Here is a 25365-nt window from a genome sequence, read left to right on the forward strand (position 1 = left end):
TGGGATCTGAAATCAATTTCAGTTATTTCCTAGCCCTAAAATCAACTTTAAAATTACTTTCCTAACACCATTTTTAGGGATTCCCTAGAACAGAGCTACCTTGTAGACATGAGTGCTTTGGGTGATATTTTTGTAATTATGTTGTTAAAGACCACTATTAAAGAGACTTCTTGGTCCTAATAATATACTTCAATGGTATCAGCCTATTCAAAAGGACTGGGTCTCCAAAAATAGCAGACTACAGCTGTCGGTTTATTCTTGTATGATCCGTTTCTGTGAAACTTTCTTGCAATTCAGGTCTGATTTGTACCAAAAACCTGTTTGATTCTCTTATACCTTGTCACCTCTGTATCTGACAAATAAGTTTCTGCAGCATACCAAAATTTAAATCTGAAAACTGTTAGGTAAGCGTGGGATTAAAATAGTCTTTTGGATTTTCTTGAGGAACATTTTGTAAAGTTGTGGAAACTTTTTCAGCATATGTAAGAATTTTCTGCCTGAGGACAAATTTAAGTCACTGGGCAAAAGTTAATTCATTTTTCCCACCAAAAGATGGCATCAGCTCTCATAGGAAGTCATTTTATTCTAGAAAACACAAACATGATTAACCATATCATGTCAAATAAGTACAAAAGAGAAGACAGTATTCAAAGTTTTAAGAAAGACAGTCACATCATTACAATAGAAATTAAAATTAACTTCAGAAAATTCAAAGTTGAGCGAATATAGTAAATGTCGTATTTGAGATGGGATCAGCTATTCTATAACAGGAACAATTCTGAAGAACAAAATAAATTGTGCAGCCAGAGGATTGTGCCTATATAATCAACAGTTAATCTGCAGGTGAGGAAAAGCAGCTGGCAAGTGGAAAATTTTTTTGGCATAGCTAAATGATAAGCATCTCTACCAGATGCCCTTTAGTTTCATGAAAACTCAAACATGAAAACTTAAAATACTATAAAAGTCCCAAGTTTATAAGAATAATATTCCTATTCCAGATGCTGTATATGTTTTCTTTTCAGGAAGTTTACAGTCTGGTAGGGAAGACAAAAAATAAATGCAAAAACAGGACAATTTCCAATAGAGAAAGTGCTATGAAGAAATAAAATAGAAAGTGGAGATGGGATGGGGAAAGATTTCTTCACTGAGCCCAGAGGGCCTTTTGAGCTAAGACCTGAATGACCTGAGGGGTAAGCAGGAGTAAGACATGTGAAGATCTGGGTGGTACCAGCATTCCAGGCAGACGAAACAAGTACAGAAGCTACATATTGCTGTGGTAAGCAACCATGGTATGTATGAGAAAGAGAAACATGGCCATCCAACTGGAGAATGGAAAAGAGAGAGCAGTGGCAGGCAGCAGGTCACATAGGACCTCAGAGGCTCTGGTGAAGGCATCGGTATTTGTTCTCGGAGTGAGTTTGAATTTTAAGAGAGATCTTTGCAAGTTCATGTCAACAAATTAGCCTGATCTTCAAAACTGGGATAATACACCTTCATTATAGAATGTTTGGAAAGTATAGAAAAATATAAAGAAAATGACAGTGGCACTTAAAAACTCAGAATCAGCTGTGCATGGTGGCTCATGCCTGTAATACTGGCATTTGGAGAGGCTGAGGTGGGAGAATCCTTGAGCCCAGGAGTTCAGGACCAGTCTGGGCAACATAGGGAAACCCTGTCAGTACAAAAAAAAAAAAAAAAAATTAATTAGCCCAGCTGCTCAGCAGGTTGAAGTGGAAGGATTGCTTGAGCCTGGGAGGTTGACGCTGCAGTGAGCCTTGATCACATCACTACACTCCAGCCTGGGCAATGGTGAGATCCTGTCTCTAAAAAAAAAAAAAAAAGTAAATACTCAGAATATATCCTATAAATTATAGATCCTGAACAAAGATGCCATTTTTTTGTGTTTTATAAGAGAGGAAAAATTATCACAAAGTAACATCATGTAAGAAAATTTGTTTAAAAAACACACAAAACTGTCTTTTAAAAGAACACATGGAAAATTCCTCAAGTAGTTGTTAATGAAAGTGTGTCATTTGTTTAAATGTATTTTTAAATCCCACTAGAATTAATAGAACATTTTTGTTTTCAGGTTTGCAGATTTTATCAGGGGTATGCTGAAACTAATTCTTCTCCTCCTGTTTTCTGGAGCTACGCTGTCATCCACGTGGTTCACCCTGACCTGTTTGAACAGCATCACACACCTACCTTTAACCACAGGTGAACATAGGCTATTTTTGAACTTTTAATAAATATTTTCGTTCATAGAAATGTACGTAACTCTGACAGTAGGACTTCTTCTTGTTTTCTGTAAGTAAGTGTTAAATATACAAAAAAGTTTCTCTTGTCCAGTCATCAAACTATCATCTAAAGAGTCCAAGAAATAACTAAAAATACTTTAATTGGTATTTTTCATATGGAAAAGAAGTATAATCTTTAGCCTTAAAACATAGAGCATGGAAATGCTTATTTTTTAAAAAATTCCTATCGGAGCATAATGCAAAGATTTTTATCCTGGTTATAGTCATTATATCACTGTTAAACAATAATAAAAATTAACAAAGGCAAAAAAAACTATGGTATACTTCAGTAAAATTATTTGAACCAGCCTCTATAGGTTTATTTTACATTTAGTTTTATTACATCATTAATATAAGGTAAAACTTACTGGAAATACCTGTTGAAAGTATATTACAGCCAGCTTACTTAGCTTATCTAATAGACCTGAAACATTTTTAGTTGCTGTTGTTTTTGTTGTCATTATTAATATAATCAATTCAGAGTCTATTAGTTTTCTATCGCTGCTGTAAAAGTTATGCAAATTTAGCAACTTAAAACAACAGAAATTTATTACCTTACATTTCTGTAGGGTAGAAGTTTAACACAGGTCTCACTGGGCTAAAATCAAAACGTGAACAGACTCTAGGGAAGAATCTTTCTTCTTGCCTTTTCCAACTTGTAGAGGTCACCCACATTCCTTGTTTATGGCTCTGTCCTCCGCCTTCAGAGCCAGCAACCTTGGGTCAAGTTCTTTTCACGTCGCATTATCTGTGCCTTTCTTCCATCATTACATCTGCTTCTGAACCCTTCTGCCTTCCTCTTTCTTCCTGCTCTTCCACTTCCACTTTTAAGGATGCTTATGATTACACTGGGCCCACCAAGATAATCTGGAATAGTCTCTCAATTTTAAGGTCAGCTGGTTAGCAACTTTAGTCCCATTTCAACCTTAATCCCCTTTGTCTTGTGAAGTAACATATTCACAAATTCCAGATATTGTCATGAATATCTTTAGGGGAGGGAGGGTATTACTCTGCCTACCATGGGATGTTTTTAAAATTACTATGGCTTTATTATGGATTATTATTGGCTTATAAACCAGAGACTGTTAGTGCGTCTTCCTTTCTTCCAGCAAAATATTAAGATGCATATTTTATATTATTTGCAAGTAATATTCATCCACCTTTTGCATTATATGTTTAATTATAGGATTATTTGTTGTAAAGGTAGATTGTAAGATTGTAACAGTCATTTATAACAAGCATTGTATGAGTAGAAGTAAATAAAAGTCTGAAAGTGATTCCATAGGGACCTGTTTCCCAATGGCATGTATGTTCCATGGGAATCTTTGAGAAGGCAGGTGTTTTGAGTCCACATTATATGTAAGGAATATTGCATATCCCAATTTGAACCCCTATACTCTGTAATAAAAGAACCACCAGTTTACACATCAGAGACATCAAATCTTTCAAGGACAGCCATTTATTTGGGATTTCCTACCACGTTTGCAGTAATAATAGGGTGAGGGGATAAGGTTACCCTATACTAAAAATTAGCAACCTGTGCACCAAGCCAGCCACCCTGGAGTGCCTCAGTAAACTCACAAGGGCAGCACAGGGATCTGCAACATCTGTCAGATACTGGTTGAACCTCTAGTTCAGAGAAGTTCCCAATTTCAGCATTAGATTCTACTGCATTCTGTTTGATGACATCATATCTTTGCAAAGTAGTTTTTTTGGCAGTTGCTGTGATAAAAAGGAAGTACACACAAGTGCCAAGCAAAAATTAGTGTGGAACACAAAATGAGGGTGGAGGGTGTCCAGTCTGATTCCAAAACATTTAAAAGTCTTGCAGTGCGCATCGGTGCACATGTCTCATCAATAGGTAATTGTGGTTCTTTAAGACTGAAATAAAAATATATTTCCGTTAGCTTATGGGTATTATTTTTTAATGGCTACTAAATTGTTAGGACATATAATACATGTTATTAAATAGTTTGAACCAAATGATGTGATTAATGGGATTGTTGGCTATTTCTTTTGGCCTTGAAACACTCTGAAAAAAATTATTGAGACACTAGGAGTGCTAAGAACAAAGAAGGCTTGGAAATCCCTGCTCTACACCATCCTGCCAACAGTCCCTCTTCTCTGTACACATGCTTAGCCTGGAAAACCCAGTTGTCCAAAGTAATAATTAGATACAGAGTAAAATACTGTGCACTGTTGTACACACTGGCATCCTACATTGGGGTTCTGAACAATTTTGGCAAGTATTCTGAGCCAGAGCCAGAATTTTTTAAAAAATTTTATTCTGGTATAACTTCATAATTTAGCAGTTGTACAACATTCTAGTAGAACAGTCTTAGTTTACAACTCTTCTTATTCATGGCATTACATTCAGTTTTTGTGTGTGTGTGTGATACTGTATGTCAAGTTAGCATCTGTGGGATTTTACAAGAACATAGTCATGAGTACATAAAGAACAGATTTCTTTCCCTTGAATTAAGTATAGAATTTGTATTATAAGATAGTACATTCCATTAAATTTTATGTCTTTTCCATTTAATATGATAAAATTAACAGCTTTATCTCTGGGTGGAGGATTAAGAGTGAATTTAATTTTTTAATCTCTTTTTTTGGTCGGGATTTGTATGAGTATGTTTTAATTTTATTATCAGGGAAAAATGTATTTGAAAATTATACATCTTTTAAATCTTAAAATTGATGTGATTGACGCTAGTCAAGACCATATTTTACCAGTCTGGTATTGAAAACAATTATGTTGGACAGAAAGGAAAGCAGAATTCTAAATTAACTTAAGGCCAGAATTGAAAGATAGAGTTGATGTGGCCAACCTAACAACCACAGAATTTATAAGTTCTACTGTCTTTTTCAATTGTAAGTAAGTTTTTGAATGTCGCTTAGATACTCCTGAAAGATACATTTTTACCTTACAAGCACACTGAGTTAAGGACTAGATTTGTCCACATTCCTTCTTTGAATTATAGCAGGTTTTTGTCTCTCTCCCCTAATACTACTTAATACTTACCTGGGTATATATGTCTTATCTTCCCTGCCAGTCTGAAAATCTGGAGCATGGTTTTTTGCCAACTCCCACTGTGGAACCTAGCACAAGCCCTGAAGAAGGGGTGAATGAGTGAATGAATGAATGAAGTATATGTTATCTCCATGTGAGCCGCAATAAACATTACTTGTTGCCAATGGTAGTCAGCAATTGTGGTCACTCTTATTCAGCACTTGCTGTAGGAAGGTAGAAGGGCACGTTTTAAATGGAACATGAGAATTTAAATAAATCTGTCACAGATACTCTTAGAAGCCTTGTAAAAATCTGACCTAATTCCTTTTAAGTAAAAGAGATTTCATGAAAGGAAACTTACTACAAAATCTAATTATAGACAAATCTATACCTTTAGGCTTGTGTTTAAAGTCCATAATGGCAAATTCATGTTTCTTTTTTACTAGTATTTTAATCAGGAAAATATCTAGTCTTTTTCCTCTTTCCTAGCAAACTTAGAATATCTATTATGGCTTTTTATGTATCAGGAGACTCTACATGAAATGTATTTGTAAATATATGCATTAATTTAAACTGTTTAAGAAGTGGAAAGCTAGTTAATTTTGTTCAACCCATGTGTTATAAGTGCTACTGCTGTCTCATTAAAACTTTTTTTTTTTTTTGGACAGTCTCACTCTGTCACCCAGACTGGAGTGCAGTGGCACAATTTCAGCTCCCTGCAACTTCCATCTCCCAGGTTCAAGTGGTTCTCATGCCTCAGCCTCCCAAGTAGCTGGGATTACAGGAGTGAGTCACCACGCCCAACCTCATTAAAACTTTCTATTACAATCTGTCTGTAGTTCACTGGTTGTGATATTATTGTTACCATCTCTACAGAAAAAAATCTGGGTCATTCCAGTCTATCCCAGAGCATATTGTTTTGATACATTTATTTGCTTACATACATCCTCTTGGAGTCTTTTCCTTACGGAAACTCAGAATATTTAAAATTGCATTATGTCTTTATTAATTGAAGTACTTAGAATAGGGTGAATAAATAACCTCATGACTAGATAACATGAGTTTCAAAATCTTGAAGTTTATGCAATAAACAAAATTGTGAAAACACATTATTCATCTTATCTGAGAACTAGATGTCTAGCAGCCCTGTTAGCCACAACTCACCAAGTCATTTTGTACTGAACAGATGAATGCTTTGAAAATGGCATTTTGAAAAATGTTAGCACTTCGCTGAGTTTACTGAAACAGTATAATTTGACTGTTTGACAGAAGTTGCCTTGGGAGAGATTATTTATCTAGTTTCATCTAAAGTTACTAGAATGCTATGACAGTGATATCAGAAACACGCTGGGTGGGGAAGTAAGGAAGGACAACTAGCTAGACAGAAGCCCCCAGGGAGTGATAGCTGACCACAAGGTGACTTCAGGTGTTATTTTAAAGAAAGGAAACATACCCAGTTGTATTGAAAGGCATGCAACAGCTGGGTCAGTTGCTTATGCCTATAATCCCAGCACTTTGGGAGGCCAAGGCAGTAGGATCACTTGAGGCTAGGAGTTTGAGATCAGCCTGAGCAACATAGTGAGGCCATGTCCCTACAAAAAATAAAAAGATTACCAGATGGCATGGCATGTGCCTGTAATCCTAGCTATTCAGGGGGCTGAGGTGGGAGGATCACTGGAGCCTGGGAGTTCGAGGCTATAGTGAACCATGACCACTGCATTCCAACAGAGTGAGATCCTGTCTCTTAGAAAAAAAAAGGCATGCAACATGTATAGGCTAGAGAGTAATCCTCTTGCTATATTTTCATGTATTTTGCCTCTGTTCTTAACTACTCTTCAATTTTATGGACTAAAAGTGACAAAGTCTTGTGCTTATGACAGACCGCTCAAGAAAGAAAAAGTAGAATATGGATTAAGAGAATGGATTTGTGAAAAATCTTAATGTAAGAATCATTAAATGCGGAGGAAGATCATATAATGTTTATCCACGGAGATTTTCAAGAAGAGAAATAAGTCTTCCAGCAGATTCTGTGTTTCTTAGAGTTGGAGGGCTTGACTAGGCATCAGTGAGTGTTCCATGATTTAATAGTACATTGCAGCAAAATATGCCTCATCCTCTTTTGGAACCGCAGTTGCATATACTGCGTATTTTAATCAGCGGTAGATTATGAAGGCCACAGCAGTCACTTTTTTGAGGAAGAAATGTGATGCTGAGAGAAGAGGTACAGCTCAGTGATATAGAAAAGTATATCTGTGTGTGTGTACACACATACATGTATATTCTATGTATTCTGCACGCTCAAAACCTATGAAAAAGCTATGTAGTTAGCAAACACTGTGAATGTTTCTTCTGGCTGCTTATTGTTTCTCTTTATATGTACCTTCATTTGCAAAAGGTGTATTTTCACTTATTCAAGTTTAATTGGATTGTGAAATAGTTGTAATAAAGGTCTAATCTAATAATTCCCAGTTAACTTTCCTAACTTCATCATGAAATAAAAGTTCAGTCAGTATGCACAATAATAAAAGTTTGTCCAGTAAAGTATATTAATGTTATAAGCCTACCCTTCAGGGAAATTTCTTGATTCTACTCCTTAAGATAATTTATAATAAAAATCTGTTGTGTTATTTTATAATGCTACTTATTTCTTCATAAAACTCTAAGCAAATCTTCTATTATTCTTTTCCACCAAGAAGCACCTACAGGTTTTTTGGTTTTTTGTTTTTCTTCTGAAACAGTCTCACTCTGTTGTCCAAGCTGGAGTGCACTGGTGCGACCTTGGCTCACAGCACACTTGACCTACCAGGCTGAAGCTATCCTCCCACCTCAGCCTCCCAAGTTAGTGACTACAACGTGTGCCACCATGCCCAGCTAACTTTCTTTCTTTTTTTTTTTTTTTTTTTTTTTTTTTGTAGAGATGGAGTTTCGCCACATTGTCCAGGCTGGTCTCAAACTCCTGAGCTTAAGCGATTTGCCCATCTTGGTCTCCCAAAATGTTGGGATTACAGATGTGAGCCCCATGCCTGGCAAGATTTTTGTTTTTAATATCCTGGTTAAGTTCTCCTCCCTGCATATGTTTAAATTTGTTATTGATCTACTTAAATGAACTTTAGGCATCATCTAATATAATTTATCATTCAGTAAGTGAATCTCTTCTGTCACATCCCAGGTTTATGTTCATCTGTCTACAACTTGAATATCTCCCACAAGAGAAGACATTACCTGTTTTGTTGTTAGCTCTGGGGCCTAGAACATTCATCCTCCCAGTGAGTTATAACTGATTTGAAGCAACAAAGCTCGCAGAGAACAAGTCTATTCCCTTTCTCTTCCATTGACAGCCCTCAAAACATTTGAAGACAGCTGTCATGTCTGACCTTAGCTTTTAATCTAACCATCCCCCCCACCACCACCGCCATTCTTAGAACCATTCCTCATCGGATGTGGATTCCACACCACTGACCTGCTGGATCACTCTCTTCTAAACTTATCATAGCTTGCTAGGGTCCTCCTTAAAATATTTTTCTAGAATTTAGCACACTTCCTGCTGCATTCAGCACCAAAGCTGTTGCTTCTATTGGTTAGACATGCTTTTTTTTTTTTTTGAGAGAGGAATATAATTATCATCTTAACAATGTGCATATAAATGGTTGCTGGGGCAGCAGGTGTCCATCCTATTCCTTAGAGTAAGAGTGATCTGAGGTATTTACTGCTCTAACATAGCAGCCTCCACATAATACATATCTGATAAGTCGTTTTGAAGAAAAGCTTAAGCTAAGTTTTCCCTCTTCTATACTTAGACTTTTGGGGCCAGTTTTATATTTATCATGATTAAAATTCATCTTTTTGTTTGTAACCTTTTGATGTTCTTTGGTTTTGATTCTGTCATATAATGTGCAGTCACTTCCAGCTTTTGTGCTGAATACGGATTTGGGAAATATGCCTTTCGTGTCAATACCATTGGATTAAAAAATACCAGGCCTTGTTATTTTTTGTTTTTTTTTTTCACTCTGACACAGTGAATTGGCAGAAAACATGCTAGAGAGTCTGTAGGCCTTAATCATATTGTTAGCACTGCTAATTTACAGTGTTTCTAAATAAGCTGTTTTTTTACTTTCAGAACTTTGGTCACTTCAATTGTAAAATACTTTACCTGCCTCAAAGAGCTGATAGGATAATCAAATAATATATGCGAAAGCAGTTTTTAAAATATTTTTAGAAATTATATAAATCCAAGATTATGAAGTTGCAATTGTTACTGCTGCCTTGAGAATCTCATTAGATGTTGATAGAATAGTTCTTATTCTTATCTGTGATTTGTTTTATAACCACTGATCCCCTAAGTTTTTAGGTAACTGTAGTTAATAAAAATGTATTCATACATAGTTTTGTTTCCCTAAAGTTTAGTAATTTGGTTTGTTGCGGGAACAAGGGTGGGAAGGAGTACTTTCAGGGTTATGATCCAAGTCATGTGCTTGAAATACATTCATTTCTAACTGTAGTTTGTGCTGCACAGGACTTTGTTTTTTGCAATTTAAAGTGTAGGCCCATGAAATTTTATTAGCTTTTTATTAGAAAAAAAGTCTGCATCAGCACTTGAGTTGTGTTTGTTCTGCTGAATTACCTTGAATTTTTAATTGAAAGGCAGTTGATTATAATTTTAGTATCAGTATTATACAAAGTTATGGAAATATTTAATGATCATGTAGTTTGAACCCTCCATGACAAGCAGGAAATTATCTTGTCTGCCTGACTTTTAATAGATGACATTCACCCACTGAATGTATGAGACTCTAAACTGAAAACTCAAATGGAAGTCAAATTCAGACTTGGAATAATCAGCATCTGCTTTATGCATGCCCCAGAACACTGGAATATATTAAATCAGTCCTGACACAGCTACCTTCCCCCATTCTGAAGGTGAAGATCTTAATCTAACCCCTTCCTGGGTAAATTATTATGATTGTTTACTTATTGCAATAACAAGTGATTTCCACATGTCTACCCAGTGTAATAAAAACCTCTTGGTCATTACTTTTATAGTAATACAAGAAGCAAACACCAATACTGAGACAATTGAATGAAAATACCTAATTTTTGATTACTGGCTTCTGAAGTTATATCATCCATTTATCCTACATATAGTAGCCCATTTGTCCTCCATATATAGGAATTCTAACAAATGAAGTGGGAATCTTCATGTCAAGGATTCTGTGCCAAGGCTAAGTTATGTGGCTCCTGGGTATAGACATCACCTCTTTGGGTCAGCTCACCTGGTGGTAACCAATTCTGAGCTCATGAGCTCACAAACTCACATGAAGTGGAGTTGTGTCCACTGTCCATTCATTTGTTCATCATGAAATTTCTTTTAATTCTGTTAACTAAGCTATACACATAGTAAAAAAATTCAAATTCAAATAGTAGAAAAAGAGTATAGAGTGAAAAGTCGCTACTCTCTTGTGACCCCCAGTTTTCCTCTCTAAAGGCAAATCTGATTGCCAGTTTCTTCTGTATTCTCCTAGGGAATTCTGTGTATTTACAGACAGATAATGTGTATGTGTCCTTTATTTTAATATAACATACTTTTCAGCACCTTTTTCACTTATGTATCTTAGATGTTATTAATATTATTATAATACATACAGAGGTGCCTCATTTTTAATTGTATAATATCTCTTTGGATGTTTTATAAATTTTTAACCAACCAACACCCCCCCGCCCCATTGGGAGTTATTTAGCTTATTTTGAATCTTTTCATACTACATTTTTTTTTGGTAAGTGTTCTTTGTATACCTGTACCTGCATAGCAGTAGGATAAATTCCTAGGCATGAAATTGCTAGGTCAAAGAGTAATTACATCATTTATTTTGATAGACATTTCCAAATTACTCACCAGAAGATGAACTATTTACAGTTCTATCAGGAATGTTTAACCACAATAAAAACTGTATCTTTCCAACAACAGTTATTTATCCCTCATCTTCCAAGTTCCTCCCGGATTTAGATACATAGAAAGCCAAAATCCAAAGATTCTTAATAAGCATGAAATGAGGGCCAAGGGAGTTGTATGGTCTTGAGGTCTCAGGGTTTTCAGACAGAGTCCACTGCTTCCCCGTGAGATGTGTCAGAAGAGTTCAGTCTCTTCTGTACCGTGCTTGATAAAAAAAAAAAAAAAAAAATTCATTAAAATCAAATCCCTCTTTTCGAGACTCTATATTGATAGTTCTCTTTCAGTGTGTTCTTACTATATTTTTATTATTTTACCACATAGAATTATTCTCTTAACCAGATTGTGATTATTTTTCAATTATTACATTTTAATTTGTCTGATTATAAATTATATGTAGGAGTACATTTCCTTCAGAAATAAAAATGTAGAAAGTATTGTTTCAAAACATGTTTCCTAAAAACAGCTAATTCCATTGGAATTTGGGAATCTTTACTCAGAAGTAGCACTTGGTGGTCCTTAAGAGCTTGATTTTTTTCCTGTTATTTACTTCAGTATTTTCTTGTTTTAAACTCTTAGGCGCATCTATGTTTGGGTCAATGGTTCTCTTTCCTCTGACTACCACTGACTGATCAACAAATTTTTATTTTAAAAAATAACTTGATTATTATTATCATTATTATTATTGTTATTATTATTATTATCATTTGGAGAAACAGGGTCTCACCATGTTATCCAGGCTGGTCTCGAACTCCTGGGCTCAAGCAATCCTGCCTCAGTCTCCCAAAGGGATTACAGGCATGAGCCATCATGCCAGCTTGATCAATAAATTATTCTAGGCCGGGCGCGGTGGCTCACACCTGTAATCCCAGCACTTTGAGGGGCTGAGGCAGGTGGATCACTTGAGATCAGGAGTTCGAGGCCAGCCTGGCTAACATGGCAAAACCCCATCTCTACTAAAAATACAAAAAAAATTTAGCTTGGCATGGCGGCACACACCTGTAATCCCAAATACTCAGGAGGCTGAAGCAGGAGAATCACTTGAACTCGGGAGGCAGAGGTTGCAGTGAGCCGAGATCGCACCACTGCACTTTAACCTGGGCAACAGAGCAAGACTCCATCTTAATAATAATAATAGTAAATAAATAATTCTAAAATGTTTTGGAAATACAATACTCTATAGAAGCCACCAGTGATATTCCATCCCTAGATTTCCTAATGTACCACTAATGAGTCATATGTAAGTAGAAAATGTGATGATTTATATGATCTACATCTAGCAGATATATAGTGAACATGAAGTATTATGTTTTGTTTTTAAGAATCTCTTGAAAATTATGTCACATTTTAAGTGGTATTTATCATAGCTATCAGATGCTTCCCAAGTAATTGTGCACATAATTTGGTCACTGCCTTAGCCAGCAGTATGTTCTTTATTCACTAAGTGATTCTTTTGTTATCTATTTCCATATCGATCTTCTATTCAAAGAAACAGTCAAAGTAATTACCAACTATTTGTATTATCAGAATATACTAAATATTTTATAATCCCCAAAGACTAATGTAATTGGAGGGGGAAGCAAGAGTGGAGGTTAATTAGAGAAATTCTATTAGAAATCAGTGTATACTATTATTTTTTTTTTTACCCCTTCAACAATGTCATGGACTGTTGATGATTGCATCAGTTGTGGTAAACTTTGGTAATTTGATATGTTCTGTGAGTGTGTGAATAATACATAACAGATTTAATGTAACTTCCTTACTTTCTGCAATTCCCATACAGGATTGTTTTTTCCTTAACAAATATTTTTATTAAAAATATTTTCCTTATAACCTTAAACTTAGGATAAATTCTACTCATTATTATCAGTGAATATGATATACTTATTAGGATATAGAGACATGTTTTAGGTTTCTAAATAGGGTATCATTTTTTCCTTTCAGGTTCTGTTTTCACCTTCAAGTTAAAATTAACAAAGGTTTATAGAGAGACAGTAGTAGCAATGATAAAATTAATTGTAGTATATTTCCCCAGACTTTCTTATAAGAATAACATCCTTATTCAATAGATTTTGCCACAGAATAGTGTTAATAGACTTTTTATGGTTTGATTGGGGATCCTAGGCACTATTAATTGTACATTTCTGGATGGAATCTTTTTCTGTGTTTCAGAAAAGTTACTCATTAAAAAAAAATGTTGACCTAAAACCCATTCCAAAATTGAGGACTAATTCCATTGTGTTTCTCAAGAAATTACATACTACATAATGTTTATTTTGTGCTTGAAAGCAATTGTTAACCAATCTCTTTAAATATGTAATTTTCAGTAACATTTAATGTTTCTGACATTTATTCTTAGATTTTACATTCTCTTTCTAAAATTATGGAATGAGTCTGAAGGAGTGTGACCAAGCAGGAGAAGAATCCTTTTAATTATATGATAGTGGTAAATTGTTTTGTGCTCTGGAATAATCCACCAGAAAGATAAAGGAAATAAACTGGTACCCATCCAGCAATAAAATGGGTTGTGTCTACTCCAGAAAACCACAGCAGAGAGCTGGCAGACGTGTGAAACTTTGTCAAACTTTATCAACTACCTTTGAAAAGAGAAGACATTTTTGAGTCAATACTTGGGAAAGAGAACACCCCAAAGATCTGTGTGATATGACGCCTGGCCACTACCGTGGAACTAAAACGTTTGTGTTTTTATTTTAGTGACGTTGTATGCCTCCTGTATTCTCCTGGGAGTGTTCTTGAATAGCAGTGTACCTATATTTTTTGAGCTTTTTGTGGAAACTGTCTACCCAGTCCCAGAAGGAATTACTTGTGGAGTCGTCACTTTTTTAAGTAATATATTTATGGGAGTACTTTTATTTTTTCTCACATTTTATCACACAGGTAAGAAATTTGATTTTTTGTTTACTGTCTAAATGTGTTACAAGAAAAGTTTGGGTCAGTATAGAAGTTTTTATATGGAGAAGTCTCTAAGGCAAATTACTTAATGTGAGCTTGCATTGCCAGTAAAAGAAAAATTCCTCAATTGCTTTTCTTAAAATGCATTCTAGCTCAAGTGCACCCTCGCTTTTCCCTGGCCCGGCCCTGTACTCCCCGCCCCGCGAATTTCTGAATTCATTAACCTGGGCTGGAGCCCAGGTGATTCAAATATGCAGATTCTCATTGAGAACCTCTGGTGTATTGCTTTTTAAAAACTACTTGGAATCTCTCTTAACACAGGGTGTAATTTAATGTTAGGGGTGTATATGGAGTTTAAAGCCTGATGAATGAGAGGAAGTCACCCAATGTAAGGAATGCTCTAAAATGCGACCTCCAAGAGGCCGAATTATTTATAGGAATGTTTCTGACAGGGTTATAACTGAAATAATAACCATGCTAACCTCCTTGACTGGAAAACAAATTTTGAAACTTTTTTTTTTTTTTGAGACAGAATCTCACTCGGTTGCCCAGGCTAGAGTGCAGTGGCACCATCTCAGCTCACTGCAACCTCTGCCTCCCAGGCTGAAGCAGTTCTCCTGCCTCAGCCTCCTGAGTAGCTGGGACTACAGGCAGATGCCACCATGCCTGACTAATTTTTGTGTTTTTAGTAGAGATGGGGTTTCACCATGTTGGCCAGTCTGGTCTGGAACTCCTGACCTCAAGCGATCCACCCACCTCAGCCTCCCAAAGTGCTGGGATTACAGGCATGAGTCGCTGCACCTGGCCAGAAACTTGCAAAGCCAGTGTGAAAAAGAATCATCCCTGGGTTTTGGACAACTTCTGGCATAGCACTTTCACCCACCAGCACAAAGTGTCCATAGGATAGATCAATTTCTTAATATAATGAATAGTGCATTAGATTGTTGCTGTCAATCAGTAATGCAGGTAAAGTAGGTCTTTGCTAAACCTGATACAAGTTTGGTTTATCATATGAAGGAGAGTGATATTAATGAAGTCAGAAGACCACTCTTTGTTGTCCTGGAAACACGTGCTTCCATTTGGGAAAAGCGCCGTCACCAGGAATCAGGTTCTTTGCTTCCAATTAGTTTTCTCAACAGCGTGGTCTGACAATCGTTACATATCAGCTTTAGTCCACTTCAGTTATATCACAATTTAAATTAAGTGGCTTATTGCCTGTCTGTCTGGTAAAGCATCGGAGATGGCTGTGGTGCCCCCTGGGATGGTAGAAGCAGTTTTCCAGCTGGTGGGCACAGCTTTGCTTAGTGGTCGGTGCCGCCCAGCAGAGCATGGTTTTTTCTGTCAGCTAGAAATAGAGTTTTGTCCTCCCAGTATTTAAAAAGAACAACAGCAGATGCCAGATAATGTTATCTCCCAATAAATCTTTTGCTTATGGTCTCTAGTATATAACAAACACATTTTTATTGATCAGTTTAAGGCAGGGAAGACACCAATAATGGAAACTGCCCTAAACTGTCTTACTGCAACAGAGGTCCGTGCACACCTGACCATTTTGCCTGGCTAGTAGCTTATCTCTGTCACTCTCCTGGGTCCTGCTGCAGTTTTGACTTGTTTAACAGCATCTAGTGTCTGGAGTGAATTAAATGGAACTGACGTCAGTCAGTGCTCATTCCTCATTTTGCAAATTCATAGTGACCAGATACAAGCAGATACTCTATTTCTTTGGCAGAAGGAGCAGAAGAAACACTTAGTACTATTTCTGCCCATTTCTGATATAATCAAGGATTCATCTAGCTGGGAGAAACAAAACTTCCCTCTTTTTGGTTGGTTTCTGACCATGTATTCTTATACATGTCTATATAGATGTTAAAAAGTTTCCACCTAAACTTTGTGACTATTGTGAACAAAAGTGAAACTTATTTTTTAAATAATTTCAATGTTTATTTTAGATTCAAGGAGTACACGTGCAGGATTGTTACATGGGTATATTGCATGACAATGAGGTTTGGGACACAAATGATCCCATCACCCAGGTAGTGAGCATAGTACCCTATGAAACTTTAAATAATCATTAATTTTAATCCACCAAGCTGGTTTCCAGGAAAAAGGTCTCATTAAATTTTGACATTTAGGCAGTTAATGAGAAGATACCTGTGAAAGAGCCTAGTCCAGGGCACAGCTGGCACCCACCAATGTTTGTTTTGTTTCTTCTAGATAATTAGCTGACTGATGCTAGGAATTTAAGTATCTAGTCTTCCATTGCAAAGAAATGCTTTTATATGTGTATCTATGAGTGTGCATAATGAATACACGAAAACATCGTCCACATCTCTCTAGGGCTAAAGTTACTAGAACCATGAAATCTGTGTTGAAACTGTTTTCAGTAGGATTAATTGATCTTGCCCTAAAAGTCCTACAGCAGAGGTCCACATTCTTTGTGGTCTGAGGTATGATTATACATAAATTGCAAATCTAAAAATTCTGTAAAACTGTTTCCTAACAATAACTGTTAGTTCTGCAGCCTAGTACCCTAAACATTTTATATGATAAACTGAATCCCCTTGCATTAAAGCTAGTGTTCATACGTCATTATTCAGTTATTTTGAAACTTGAAAACTCACCCACAAGTTAATTATATGTCAAAATTCAACTATTATGTGATTAGAAGGCCTGATTTTTTTAGGGATAGGGGGAGACAGGGCCTTGCTCTGTCACCGAGTCTGGAGTGCAGTGGTGCCATTATGGCTCACTGCAACATCAGCCTCCCAGCCTCAAGTGATCCTCCCATCTCAGCCTCCCAAGTAGCTGGGACCACAGGCATGCACCACCAAACCTGGCTAAATTTCTGTGGTTTTTGTAGAGATAGGGTTCCGCCATGTTGCCCTTGCTGGTCTTGAATTCCTGGGTTCAAGCAATCCACCTGCCTTGGCCGCCCAAAGTGCTGAGATTATAGGCATGAGCCACAACACCCCACCTATAAGTCCTGAATTTTAATCATCATAAGGATCTGTGGTTTTTTAAGTCACTTTTCAAGGAAATACTAAACTTCCTGACTAGGGTTTTTCCCCCTACAGTGTGCTATCTGATAAGTGAATACATCAGACAATTTTTAGGGCTATACAGACTAACCCCAAAATGACCACAATAGAATGCCTTGCCTAGCAAGCTAGGTTCTGCTGGCGATTTGCTTGCAGATAGAGCCATTGCAGTTATTGAGGGCAAATGTGATTCAGGCTCTTGTACCAATGCCACTGGCTTATTTGGACCCCTGGGTCACAGGGCCTATTTCAATTCTGCTTTGGGTACCTGGAACCTTGTCAGAAGTTTTTTAGAGTTTTACTGACTTGGATTTTTCAAGGTCACTTTCAAAAAAAATGTTGTTACTTGCTCCCTAATATAAGCATATTTGTAAAACTGAGTTGCTTCCTGTGTTTGTTTTGAGAATCTCATTGAGTTGATATAGCATGGTGATGCTTTATTCTAATAATGTTACATAGAAAAATCAATTTGAGAATGCTCTTATATCCTTTATGTGCTCTGAAATGTATTCTGTTTAATATTCTGAAGTTTGTGTTGTCTGTTACTTTTTGTTCTAGAAGCTTTGCAGCGGGTTTTGGCTAAAAGCATCACAATTTTTATCTCAGTCCTTTCATTTTAAAGTGGCTGACCATGAATGTGAAGCTGTGTTGTCACTCAAAAGATTCAGGGGCCTAGCAGAGGTGGGAGGCGTTGACTAATGGTTACTAGGAAAACAAAGAGCAGGTTCAACAGATGTGGACTAGTAAGAAGTAATTTTATATCTAAGAATTAGAATAATGGAATGTGATTGTAAAATCTACAGGGTAATTGATGTGGAATGAAGATAGCAGGGCATTATCCTGGGAAATCATGGGGTCAGCTGGCTGCTCACCTTGAGTGAGAAAGGAAACAATCTTATTAAATCATCATAAAAGAAAATAGGAAGTTGTTTCTGGAGGATGGTAGCTGGAAACAGACAAGTACTTATAAGTGGTAGAAACCGAAAGCATGGCGTCACTGAAGGGAAAGATGAAGTGAAAAGTACAACAGTGCTTCCAGAAGAATAAGGTAAGAGGATGAGCAAAATCCCAATTAATTCAGTCCCAACAGAGCCTCATCATTTGGTGCAGAGCCCACTTCACTGAGTAAGGTCGAGCACCTGTCTAAACTGTAAGTTGGCAGAATGAGTACTGCGACTGCTGTGTAGTAGACAATAGTGGCCCAGCGGAAGTATGGGGCAGACTGTAGGGGCCTGCCTTCAAGTGTGGATTTATATTTTATCTAGTGAAAGGCAAAGGGAAGGAGTATTAGAAAACCATGCTTCTTTTAAAAGTTGAAAAGAATTATAATACGAAAATTTCAGTGGCTCAGGATTCTGTTAGTTCATCTACATCAGGATCAGAAAGGACAGCAGTTGACTTTGCTACTGCCAAGTCAAATTAGATTTTTAGGCAAGTTATTTCCTTGCTTATTAGAGCGCCTAAACAGTGGTTTATGTGAATGGTTTTCAGCAGGAAAATGTAGAGGTTCCTCTATCTCTGACCTTTTGCTTTCTAAAAAGGCAAATAATTTCAAAGAACACTTGCAGTTGACCGAGACAAGCGCATTTACTGAGAAGTGGATTTGACTTTTCAGAGAGCGGAACACAGTAAAAACCAGTCAACAAACCGTGGCGCTAAAGAGCAATTATGAGACATTTTTAGAGATTTCATCTGAACCTATGTAGAAGAAATGATTTTACAATTCTAATAATAACTCTGAAATAAAAGGTCTGTTTTGGCTATATTTGACAAGTTTCTCAGTTTAAGAAAAGCAAGGACAAGCTGATTGTTGCTATGTGTGTTGCTTTCATTCCCCATAAAATACAGTCTCTAAGATTTAGCAGCTGTCATTGTTGTAAACCGTTTTGTCAATTACCATACTTATCTGTTGCTTGAAATTCGACCCTGAAGTCCAAGTTCTCCCTTTTAATACAAACAAAATGCTATTGTCTATATTTTACTACTTTTTAATTTTTTACTACTTCTTTTTGCCTAGTAAAATTATCAGAAATCCAGGGGTTCTATAGTCAACATAAAAGCAGAAAATGCCCAGTGTGTCATTTCAAGAAACATGAGAATGAAGACCAGATCTCATAGATCACAGCTTCTCTGAGTATTTAGACTATGTTCAATCCCAGTAAAGCAGAGAAAACAGCTTTGCATAAAAATACCATTGAAATACATGTCTTTGTTACATGCTATAGAATAGCATGTCTGACTTTTAAAACATAGTAATTGAGAGGTGGGGAGGCTATATTTGTGAGCATATTACAGAAAAAAAGGTATTGTAGCACCTTTTCTTGCCAGTCTTCTGATTTCCGTTCCTGAGCATAAATTGCTCCTTTAGCCATATGAATTATGGATTAAACTAAAGCAGCAGTGTGGAAATCTTTAGGATGACTTTTGAAGATTAAGGCAGAATTAGCATTTTGTAGAAGTACAAAGGGAAAATACAAACCCATAACAGTGACCAAAAAAGAAAAAAGGCACCAAGGAGCTTATTTTCCTCGTTTATTTTTTTAATTGAAACTGCTGAATGGATATTAAACTAGAAACGTTGTCCCAACCACCTTTACCAACCTCTTTATGCCAAGGAGCTATTCACTTCAGAGCCTTGGGATTAACTGGCAGATGGGATTGGGGTAGAGGAAGGCTGAACAGATGCGCAGCCCTAGGGTCCCCGGAGCTCCAGGAAGCAGCCACAGTGGTCAGTGTGTGTTGGTAGCAAATGGCTCAAGATTGTCTTGTTGGAGAGTCCTGAATTCATGAGAGCATTTCTGAAGAACTATGTTCTTGACACATTAAATCAAACAACAACAGAATTGACTATTCAGATGATGCCTATAGGTTTTCCAATAATTGGCATCATACATAACCATTCATGCTGGTATAGAAAAAGACTAGAGGGAGGCCGAGACGGGCGGATCACGAGGTCAGGAGATCGAGACCATCCTGGCTAACACAGTGAAACCCCGTCTCTACTGAAAAATACAAAAAACTAGCCGGGCGAGGAGGCGGGCGCCTGTAGTCCCAGCTACTCGGGAGGCTGAGGCAGGAGAATGGCGTGAACCCGGGAGGCGGAGCTTGCAGTGAGCTGAGATCCGGCCACTGCACTCCAGCCTGGGGGACAGAGCAAGACTCCGTCTCAAAAAAAAAAAAAAAGAAAAAGACTAGAAAGAAATAAGCCAAAATATTCACAGTGATCTCTTTGGGGGCAGAATTATGATTGATTTTTTTGTATGTTTTATTTTTAAATATATTTTCTAATCTATTTTACAGTGATTTCTACTTAATGTTTTTGCTGAGAAATAGATACTTCTATCCAAAATATATACAAGTGTTATCCCAAAATTCAGGTGATTTTCGTATTTGTCTTTTTAATCCATCAGCTGTTTATAAACAGGGACAGGTGATGTGATAGAGGGTACTTAAAAAATAATTATCAAACTAACATTTAAAGGTGATTGATTTTTTTCTTTGAAGTAATTTATTTTGTAACCAAAGTCAAGGTGGATTAAATTGATGAAAAGTTATGAACAATATTGATTAAAAATATTCCACATGGAAGCCCCGTCATATATTACACACATCACTTAGTCTCCAGATTGTCACTGTTTATTGAAAGTCAGTTTCTAGGCCTTCCAGGGTGCATTTATTATAAGTACTTTTTAATGCAGAGCAGACCCCTTCCGGCATACTGGTGGTGGTCTGCTGGTGATACATGAATGTTTAAAACTGCATGTTTTTTGTCTTACAGAGTTGTCTTGGTTCAACTGGTGCCTTCCCGGGTCGTGTTTGCTTAGTCTCCTCCTCATTCTGTGCTTCAGGGAATCCTATGACAGACTCTATCTTGATGTGGTTGTCTCCGTTTAATAGCACAGACTTGAAGGAGTTTAAAAGGAGGCTGGAAATCAATACTGCACACTGCACATTTGCTCGGAATTGCACATCTAACAGGAAAAGAGGGAGAAGAAAGAAACTTCATTCAGAGGTTTTGTTAGGTTACAGATTATCACATTAATTTAATTACTACTAGGTAATAATAATAATGGGAGACTTGAGTGATAATAGGGGATTTTAAAACTCTACAGATGGCATACCTGTGCCTGATTCTGGGGTTGGAAGTGTGACTTCTTACACATAAAGCACTACCTAAGTAATACTCTCTCTGTTTTGTGCCAGTGCTAAACTACTGATTACTTGTAATTATGAAAAGAAATAAAGGGTGTCTATCACATGAAGATAACGCCTTCCCTAAGTCACATATCAGAATAGGAAGATATGCCACTAACTTCTAAAGAAGTTCAAACCCTGTATCCAATTTTAATGATAAAATAGCCAAGAGGTATATCGATGATAGAAATTAGCCATGTGTACACTACATTTTTTCTAATAAAGCCATTTCTTATATGAGTCCTTATTTTAATCAGGTCAGAAGCCCTTGGCCATCTTTACTATGGTGATCAGGTGCTTTCCAGTGACTTCCGAGCATAGGCACTGTGTCTCCATCTCAACTTATCCTTGTTTCTGTGAAATACAATTTCATCTACTAGGCCCTTAAATAATTATGTGAGGGTGACTAAATGTTTAATATAATTACATTAAATATTGTATGAAAAATGTAATTCCATTAGGATCTAGCACTTTGTTACAAATGAAATGACAAGTCACATAGACATACTGTGTCTTCTGCCTGTATATGGTGGCATGAGATGTAACGTCCAGAGCCAACCATTATTTACCAGGGTTAGGTTTTATTCAGTGACCCTAGTTTAAAAATAATAATTTATCACATTGAAACTTTCAGCCCTGTGGAATGATTTCTGAATTACATCCTGTGTTTCAGCTTAGGTTGTAAAATACTCCGTTCTCTGTGGAGTCAGCATATTTGAGAGGGCAGTGTTTTGCCAGTACCTATCTTCTTTCTACAGACGATAGCTTTTTAAAAAGTAAGAGTTCCACATTGGGTAGCTCTCAGAAACGGATTTCACCGTGACGTAAAATACGCTGCAGTGGGAGTATGGTATCACCACTATTCTTATTTACATCATTCCCCTCACACACAGAAACCAACCCTTTTCCCAAAAAGTCAAGAATACTACTATACCTTTATTATTCTCAGCTTCCTCCAGCCCCTCTTCTTGTTTTTCCTCACTTGAAATTGTACCTTCATTGTCAACTAAGTATATATACTTGTGTGTTTTTCTGGACAGAGTGCAAGTGGCTCTTACTAGCCAAGGTGGTGAAGTATGGTTCAGGAAAGCTGGGCAACACTGGGCTCTGCTCCTCTCTGCACCTTTGCACGCCATGACACACCCATATGCAGATCCCCAAGTCTCTCTCCCCTCCCCCTTAGCAAGTACAAGGCTGTGCATTAACTCACCTCGGTCCCAGAGGAGCATCCTTAGAAGTTGCTTGGCAACTTCTAAGACCCTAACTTGTGAAACTAGGGAAGTAAGAAACCGTTCAAATTTAACATCTGTCTTCAGTCATCTTTAAATCATCTGTCTTTATAAACACCCTGCTCACATAGCAGAAGGACTGAAGGAACTAAGGAACTTGCTAAAGAGAAGAAAAAAACAAAAGCTAGACTTAGTTCCAGTTAATTCTGTCATTCTTCTGAAATAAAAATGAAATAAAAGGAAGGCAGAAATCTTTTTTTTTGAGACAGGGTCTTGCTTTGTGACCCAGGCTGGAGTGCAGTGGCATGGTGCGATCTCAACTCACTGCAACCTCCACATCCCAGGTTCAGGTGATCCTCCCGCCTCAGCCTCCCGAGTAGCTGGGACTACAGGCATGCACCACCACGCCCAGCTAATTTTTCTGTTTTTAGTAGAGACAGTGTTTCTCCATGTTTCCCAGGCTGGTCTCAGACTCCTAAGTGATCCACCCACCTCAGCCTCCCAAAATGCTGGAATTACAGGTGTGAGCTACCATACCAGGCCAAGAAGGCAGACTCCTTGAAAATGATTCAAAACCAGCCATTAAGGATATCCACAGACCATGAACCAGATGCTAAATAAGCACCACCCCTTCCTCTTCGGAGGGAATACAGAAAGGAGAGGGGAGAATTATAAGGTATTTGGTTTTAGTCAGAACTATTATGTTTGAGGATGTTATGGTATAAAGTTCTGCTATAGTAAGATTTCTTCTGTAGAACATTTTAATTATGGTTAATTGCACTTTTTTTTTCAGGGACAGGATCTGACTATGTTGCCCAGGCTGGACTCAAACTCCTGGGCTCAAGTGATCCTCCCACCTCAGCCTCTCAAGTAGCTGGGACTATAGGCATGCACCACCACACCAGGCTTAATTCTTCTTTTAACACAAAGTAGAATAACACTTTAAAAGTATTACCTAAATGACTAATTAGTTCAAAACATCCCAAGTGGGTAGTGATTAAAGATTCTTGCATTGTTCAGAATTCTTGTTTTTAGAATACATGAGGTGAGATGAGTCCCTGTATTTTGTTTGTATGTTCTTACCCCTCCAGCAGGTAATTGTTCTAATTATAAACTGCAGCTGTTTTAAGTGATCAACAATTTCATATACCAAACCTGACAGGAAGGGAACCAAAAGGCTTGGGGGTGGGGAGAACATTACGCATTGTTTACTTGAATATTGCAAATCATATTTTCTTTTTTTTATTTCTATCATGCATCAAAATAGACCAGCTGCTTTCTTTACACTTTCTAACCATTATAGAATCCTAATGAAATGTTACAGCTGAAAGAAATCTTAACCCTTCACTAATCCAAACCCTCGTTTTAGAATTTATAGAAATGATTCTAGAGAGGTAAAGTACAACTGAGGCTCACAGTTTCTGACTCCCAAACCAGGCGTTTTTTTCCTACCTCACAGAATTGCAGCTTAATTTAGACCATTTTGGGTGTGCATGAATACCTTCCATGTTCAGAAATGATAGGGCTTAAGAGTAAGCCTCCATTATTGAGTATGGGAAGTACAAGGATTAAGTTGAGGTGATTATTTGGTTTATAAGTAAAATTCTCTTTTCTCCATCACTATCCTGTAGGTGCTCTGACAGCTCTTAGCTCTTGGGTTGCAATGACATCATGTAAAAAGATTCCGATGAATAATTCAGTCCCATAAACTATGAATTGGTAAGGACATGCTGTAGTGCAAGTTCCCTGTGGCTTATCAATTAATACTTCACAGTTTATGGGAAGAAGCATTTTTTAATATGATCCCTGGTGGAGGTATAGGAACAAGACAGTTGTACACACAAATGCGTTTCACTGGAGGATGGAGCTAATAACGAGAGAATCAAATACAAATGGAATTTTGTATATTTAAATATATATGGCCTGAGGGCCAAGTTTTTTCATAGATCATATATTCGTGTTTAATTATGGACAATGTTTACAGCTTGTTTTTATGAAGCCCTTCTAATGAGAGATCTAAGCTAAGGGATTTTAAATTGAAGAGATTAAATCCCCATCTACTTAACTTTTAATTAGTTTTTTTTTTTTTTTTTTTTTTTTTTTTTTTAAAATCCAGGCATTCGTCTTACTGTTTGCGTAAGTACAAGCTTCACTTTAGGCTCAAGACTGAATAAAAATGCTTAGCAAATTTGCTTTAAATTAGTGTTTAAAAAATCACATTGCACATTTGTCCCTGAAATCATTACAGAAATTACTACCATTTTGCCATATTAAGGCAAGTACTAAAGCTGTGATATGAAGAAAATGTCATATTAAAAAAGAAACGCAGGAAACTATGAGAACATTTTATCAAACTTATTTTATGAATATAGGAGAAAAATGCAATTCCACTTTGATTTGGAATTATATTCATGCAGAAGAGACAAGATAGTTTATTTCTTTACTATCAGACAGTGTGCTGGTCTGTTAGGAAATGTGAGCAATACTCAGAGGGGACGTGTCTGGGCGGTCTTAGAACAGGGCTTTACAGTGGGCTTTGGGGTGCTTTGTGCTCAGCAGAGGCAGGGTGGCCTGCCCACTCAGCAGACAGCTTGGCTCTCGAGCTCTCATTTCCTCATGTGTCCTTCTGGTTCAGATGGAACCTCAAACTTAGGAGAGGCTTCCAGGAACTAATACAAAGGCCCTTAGAGGTCCCTTGAGGGTGTCATCTCTGACCAGGGGGATGGGAGTGATACAG

At 37.1% G+C, this 25365-nt stretch overlaps 1 protein-coding gene and 1 long non-coding RNA gene across 2 annotated transcripts in view; one reads left to right on the forward strand and one right to left on the reverse strand.

Annotated features, from left to right (window-relative positions):
* DIRC2 (disrupted in renal carcinoma 2) overlaps positions 1-22871 on the forward strand; it is an 84787-nt gene extending 61916 nt beyond the window's left edge. The window contains exons 7-9 of the mRNA XM_025377826.1: positions 2090-2217; positions 13970-14152; positions 20984-22871. Of these exons, the coding sequence (XP_025233611.1) occupies positions 2090-2217; positions 13970-14152; positions 20984-21099 (427 nt within the window). The 3' untranslated portion in view covers positions 21100-22871. The remainder of the gene's footprint in view (positions 1-2089; positions 2218-13969; positions 14153-20983) is intronic.
* LOC112619712 lies at positions 20823-23222 on the reverse strand. The gene is made up of 2 exons (XR_003118283.1): positions 22610-23222; positions 20823-21176 (listed from the first exon to the last, which is right to left on the reverse strand). It is a non-coding gene; the product is annotated as an uncharacterized LOC112619712 (long non-coding RNA).
* Positions 23223-25365: the final 2143 nt, after the last annotated feature.

The sequence above is a fragment of the Theropithecus gelada genome, chromosome 2 (assembly GCF_003255815.1).
Source record: "Theropithecus gelada isolate Dixy chromosome 2, Tgel_1.0, whole genome shotgun sequence".
In the NCBI taxonomy this organism is placed as follows: Eukaryota; Metazoa; Chordata; class Mammalia; order Primates; family Cercopithecidae; genus Theropithecus; species Theropithecus gelada.